Genomic DNA, 6,792 nt, shown 5'->3' with positions numbered 1-6,792 from the left:
CTCTCTCTTCCTCCTTCTCTCCCTTTCTCTCTCTCTCTCTCTCTCTCTCTCTCTCTCTCTCTCTCTCTCTCTCTCCCTTTTTAATAAACATTTATGGCTATTTCCTGTATTTATATGTCTGTTACCGCAAGTGTGGCTTCCCACTGGTGGGAAGCTGTAGCTGCTTTTTCTTATGGCGGGCTCCGCCAGCCCGCTTAGGTATATTTTTTTTAAGAAAAGCACTAATCTTGTTGGATTCTAAAATTCATGTTTGTATAATGATTGGTACTTTCTACCAAAACCAATAACTTCAATTGCCTATCCTTTAAAATGTTACTTTGTAATAGTTTATAATGACTAAATTGTTACTCATTTTTAGCGTTAATTTGCTTGAGAACTTAAAAATAAATAATACCATTCTAACAGTAAGTCTAATAACTAAAATTTAGAACCTTTGTTAAAGTTAAGGTATTGCCCATTCAATTGTGAGATTATCAAGTGATGTAAAACTGTTGACAGTAACAGTATTCTTCTTACCATTCACTTGAAAGATGTGTGTCTGATGGACATGCTCATAGCCTTCTGCATAACAGGTATAATTGCCCATGTGTACTGTGGTAACCTTGGTGATATACAAGGACCCATCATCGCCAAAGTCCTAAAAAAGAATATAGATCAAAAAGTTGGAAACTTGAGAACTTATTTCTATTCAGGAGTAAAATAAATATATTAAACATTTTTAAAGATCTTAATTATCAATGTAAACATGAAGGATGCTGTCTTACTTTAATATTTTTTAATACATTCTTCTTTTAAGAGTGAATTCCCATTGATAAATATGACATTCCCACATTAATTTTAAATACACTATAATGGTATAATTTAATTTTATACTTTGAATTTTAGATGGATAAAGCTCTATCAAGAACTTAACTTACAACTAAAAATAAATTGCTAATTACATTTTGTTATGTTTGATAATTATCCACCAATTTTTATAACACTTAGAAGTGTAAATATAAAGAAAAATACCTATCAAATTAGAATGTTCTTAGTGTAAGCATTTATAGCCCTATCCTGAAACATATTTGTTTTATTTTGTTTTGTCTGAGGGACAATGAAGATTAAATCATATCCTAAATCCTGCTAAACATGAACTCTGACATAATACTAAACTCTAAGCCAGGATTTAAGTTTTAAAGGTTGTAATCTACTACTGGTCATTTGAAGAAACAGCCATGCCATTTGGTTTTCGGGAGAACAAAGGTATAACCATTCCTGGGGAAGCATATTAAAGCCTCTCCTCTGTTTATCACAACAGAGTTCCAGCATTATCCTTGGAACTGCAGGGTACAAACCAGAAAATCTCCTCTTTATACATCAATGTGTGCAGTGGGAAAAACTGTCAAATCTGTTTTTAGGTTCTTGGGAAAAACTGCTCTAATAATCTCCAGAATATTTATTAAAGCCCAACTGCCTGATCCCTGTGAGATGCTGTTTTGTGGGCATTTGGGCCTCTCTTCCTCTCACCTTTGTGCTTCTGTGATAACCTTGAACAAGCTTGAACTCGTGCTCCCTGTGAACCCCACTATCTTCACAGACTGAAGGGGAGGGAAAGACTTCAAGCCCCCTCCCATGGGGAAAGGTCTCTGTGGGGACATTCTACAGTTATCAAAATCTTATGTTTCCATGACTTTTCTTTACTTAAACAAAACAATCAGGTATTCCTCTTTTTAATAATTCTATCCCATAGTCCTTTGGGAAAAAAATCACAGAAATTTCAAAGATATTTTCTTGAACATAGATATTATTCGAGATAACAGTACACTGAAGCACACTTTTAAAAGCAAAACTAAAGAATGGGACAGCCACACACCAATTGACAATTGAGTTTTGACAAAGATGCCAGAACTATACACACAGTAAAAGAAAGAATCTTCAACAAATGGAGTTGGTCCAACTAGATAGGTGCATCTTGGGTACATATGGCTCACCCTGCACAAAACACAAAATGCAACTCCAGACATATCAGTGAAGCTGATACACTGAGTCAGAAAGAGGAGAAACTGGGGAATAACCTTGAATTCATTGGCATGAAAAATGCTTTTCAAACTGAACTTTGGTAGCACAGAAACTAGGAACAAAACTTAATGAATTGGACCTCATTTGACTTTTTGTAGACCTCTCTGTCTCAAGCATCCTTGATTGAAGGAAGAGAGCGGCCTCCTCTCTGAGCCTCCCAGAACCTCCACATTCTGTCTGTGTTGAGTCCTTTCAACTTGACAATACATTAACTGTACAAAAACATTCATTGAACAGATTTTTCTAATAATGCAAACTCTAATATCAAATTGCACTTTGAATAAAGTAAGGATCCTCTCAACACACCTAAAGGCCACCTCAAATGTTTGCTGGGCACTTTAGTATCTCAAGTACTATGTTGTATTTTATTTTTAAATATAGAAGATCATCCTTTGCTTAACCCTTTCAGGAAGGCGGTGTCATTAGTTTCATTTTAAAAATCAAAATGTTGAAATATGATGCCGTGTAACATGGTGGAAGTCTTCAAACTGGGTTCTATAATTTTTATCATGCATTCTCCTCTTCATATCCTCCATTAATTCTAGCTTTAGCTTAGTATGACCTATTGCTATTTTACATGGACATCAGAAATATTCTTAACCTTCTTCTGAGTGTCACATCTCTAATCTTTTAGAATACTACATTCTCCGTACTTTTCTATTCTAAGCAGTTTCCCTGAACTCTGTGATTTTATTGCTCAGTCATGGTTGAGAGCTATCGTCTAAGATCAGGCACTCAGGATTCGGGAAGAAAATATGTCCTCATTCTGAATTCCATTACAGCTTCACAGTCTGCCAGCCAATAGACCCTCCGTAAGTAGATTAAATCGTATGTGCCCCTTTCCAATTATAAAGTAGCCTCAAGCACGGATGTCTGGGAAGAGCTGATGGGAAAAAAATTCCAGATGATGTATTCTGTTGAGAGTATCACTCATATTCATTTCAAAGCAATGCAAGCAGAGAAGAACATATGTAGTACACTTTCAAACTTAAGAGAATTCTGATGGCAGCTCCCCACTGACCACAGTTAATCAAATAAGAGTAACATCAAAACACTTAACAGTCAGTGGATTATCAGCACTGATAAAGAGCCTACAAGAAAAACGTGTTCCAGTGTCATTATTCAGAACATAAAAACCTGCATTTTTGGCCTATATTTCTTCACAAGCATTGTTTAGCTAGTTATATATAGTTTAAAAGATAAACCCAATCTATTGAAAAATAGTTTCTAAATTTAAATTCAGTTTTAGTTTTATATTATGATATGAGCTTTTAGTAGTGAAGATTTAGCATCTGCTAAAATGTTTTAAGATTTCTAGAATATATATATACAAAACCAAGGAGTATATAAGAGTGTTTAGATAGGGAAAGGGAAGATAAGAACATAATTATATTATAATCTCAAAAAATGAGAAAAATATGTGCTAATGAATAATCAATATCTGTTTCTCAATATTTCTTTCTGCATTATTTAGTCATCCCCGGTTCTTAATCATGAGCACTGATGCTGCTCACTTCACAGTCGGCGTGAAGTTTGGTGCTTCAAATAGACACAGTGCTTAGTGAGCATGCAAATGAATTAATCAATACAGTCATTATAATTACTGTGTTTTAGCTCCTACTCAATTACTTGGAAAAATATTAGTAACAAATAATACTTTAAAAACCATGTAGTTAGCAATTCAATTTAATTTTCATTTCTGAAGCAGTGAGATACCATTAACTGTGGTTATTTAGAGTTTCCAGAATTTCTTATACAATAGTTTTGAGGATGTTTCTTCACTATATGTATTAGCATGTAAGCTATACTGCAATATACTATTTTTAAAATCAGATATTGCATAATACACATATTATTTCATTGAATTATATGCCAATATTTAATTTAGAGATTACAAAAATTCAATCCCATCTCATGGCTTACTTACTTACTTACTTTTCTAGGTTAAATCAGTTCAAGTAGTCATAAAAAGTCTGATTTTCTAAGCTTGTAAAGAATTGTGGTTGAAAGTGGGAGACTGAGGGATGAGATAAAGAACTTGCTTCCTTGTTATACAGAAAACAAGTAAACCTCAAGCTAGTTCACTGCCTAGCAGCCTAGATGAATAAACAGGAAGACACTGTTTTTCTTTAGAAGCTTTGTCTAGAATGAGCAAACACTTGGTTTTTCAAGACAGGGTTTCGCTGTAGTTTTAGAGCCTGTGCTGGAACTAGCTTTTGTAGACCAGGCTGGCCTTGAACTCACAGAGATCAGCCTGCTTCTGCCTAGGAAGTGCTAGGATTAAAGCCTTGTGGCACCACTGTCCGGCTGAACAAACTCTCTTAAGTGTCTCTGATGAGGAGTTAAGGAAATGTAGCAGAGCTCTTGAGAAAATGCTCTCCCAAAACCTTCTTTTCGTAGTAGCTGCTGAGAAGCAGTTATCTTGTGATTGAAACACACCAAACTACAGGGAACCTCCTTAAACCAAAAGATAACTGAAAATTGTCAAGAAGTTCCTGAAAATGAGCAGATTCGATAGGCGCACTTCTTCCAAGTGTGAAAAATAAAACTGTTGAGCATTTCTTTCAGACAAGACAAGCTGCAAGGAAGACTGAGTCCAGACCAGCTCCCATAGAGAAGCACGAAGCAGCCAAGCTGACTACAAGAGGTTTAGACCAACAGAGTCACTTAAAAAAGAACACTTTCAGCCAGGCGATGGTGGCACACGCCTTTAATCCCAGCACTCGGGAGGCAGAGGCAGGCGGATCTCTGTGAGTTCGAGACCAGCCTGGTCTACAGAGCTAGTTCCAGGACAGGCTCCAAAGCCACAGAGAAACCCTGTCTCGAAAAACCAAAAAAAAAATTAAAAAAAAAATTAAAAAAAAGAACACTTTCCAACATTTTTGAGCTGCCTGCAAGCTGTGCAGTGTGCTCCAGATTCCCAACTTCTGTGAGCTTGACCCATGTTGAGGTGGGTTTGATGATGCAGTTGGTTATGAGTCATTCCTTCTCCTGTAAATAACCCTTTACCTATATTCCTATAAGTAATTCCAGTAAAATTCATTAGTTTGCCAAGTAGGATTTCAGTAGCATCTGTATTTTGGTCTGTTATGGGCTCCTGACAGACTAGCTCAATTGTATACACACACACACACACACACACACACACACACACACACGTAATTTTACATATATCTAATTGTGTGTGTGTGTGTGTGTATTGCTCTGATAAAAGTACACTGTTCATTTTAGCATATAAACTGTACAATATAATATATATGCAACAGAAGATTTCAATTTCAATAGCGAAAATTTGAGCTTGCTCCACACTTTACTGCTGAAATATATACTGACTTGCTGAAATTTCTTGCAGTGAAAAACAGATACGATGAGATTTTAAGGATATGAATTTAATTTAGGGAGAAAGTTTAGCAATTAAAATGCCTGCCATGCAAGCAAGCAGACCAGAGTTCTGTCTTCAGAATTTGAGCAAGTGCTTGCTCACAGACACAGCCGTGATTCCAGCTTAGAAAGTCAAAAATGGGGGCAAGCAGGCTGGTGATACCAGCTGTATTGTCCACATCTAGTCTGATTAGGAGAGCTTACTTCAATTGATATGGTGGCAGACCAATGAGGCATGATTTGTGAAACCAACTTCAAGTCTTTTCATACTTATACACATCCATATTCCTGCATAGACATGTGTATCCACAAGCATGAGAAAAAGGAAAGCGTGAACATATATGTATTTCATGTACGTACACATGAAAAGATGGCAAATAAACAATGAACACCATCCTCTCTTTCAGACTACATTTATACAGTTAACACTACACAACTGCAAAACATACTTCTGTATAAGTGAAAGCAAAATATTCTGTAATAACTACTATAGTACAGTAATTTATGCTGGATGCATAAATAAAGATAACTTAGGTGTAGTGCATGGTATCAAAAACTCATTTGCATGAATTTCAGTCCAGCCTATGCTAAAACTCTTAAAACCTATTTTACCCAATTACAACACATTGTTATTTAAATCTGGGTGCCTAGATGTGGTTATCTAACTGATGTGAATAAACACAACCCAGATTGCTACAACGGGATAGTCAGAGCCACTCTCAACAAGGAAGGTGGGGCAGCCCCTCAGTGCAGAGAGAGTCTCCTCCAATCAAGGAAACCCTGACAAGACAGCAAACAAAGACAAACAGAAATGGAAACCGGCTTGTTGCTGGAAATTTCTTTCAGTAGTGAAAAGAGAACCTGCTGGTCCACTGATAAGGAAGTTTTACACTAAAGCCATTTCATCTCAAATGTGTTTCATTTATACTTTAGTTCCGCAAGGAACATTATGTATCATGGTTTATCAGTGGTAAATTCAGGTAGTTCAATTGCAGTTAAATTAGGCATACCATGAAGATTATACAGTATACCAATTCAATGGCACACATGAAATTATGAAATTTCAGATTTTTGGACTAAGAAACTCATTAAGCTGTAGAAAAAATGAGCCTGAAATTGGCAGTGAATAGAATCTAGGATTATGAAATGTATAAAATTGTAGTCAATACTTTTATCTGAAATAGCATCTATAAAATAGGAATATTAGTCCAATGCTCCAGTGTGGTTCTCTGTCTCTATCTCCATCCATCACCAGATGAAGGTTCTATGGTGGTATGCAAGATACTCGTCAGTATTGCTATAGGATAGGGTCATCTCAGGTTGCCTAACCTCAGCTGCCCAAGGGACCAA

At 36.1% G+C, this 6,792-nt stretch overlaps 1 protein-coding gene across 1 annotated transcript in view; it reads right to left on the bottom strand.

The window, feature by feature from the left end:
- Fstl5 (follistatin like 5) overlaps positions 1 to 6,792 on the bottom strand; it is a 398,938-nt gene that overhangs the window by 135,274 nt on the left and 256,872 nt on the right. The window contains exon 8 of the mRNA XM_005344117.3: positions 517 to 637. Within this exon, the coding sequence (XP_005344174.1) occupies positions 517 to 637 (121 nt within the window). The remainder of the gene's footprint in view (positions 1 to 516; positions 638 to 6,792) is intronic.

The sequence above is a fragment of the Microtus ochrogaster genome, chromosome 1, assembly GCF_000317375.1.
Source record: "Microtus ochrogaster isolate Prairie Vole_2 chromosome 1, MicOch1.0, whole genome shotgun sequence".
NCBI lineage: Eukaryota > Metazoa > Chordata > Mammalia > Rodentia > Cricetidae > Microtus > Microtus ochrogaster.
Note: the sequence above shows the minus strand (reverse complement) of the source record. Positions and strands in the feature narration are given on the sequence as shown.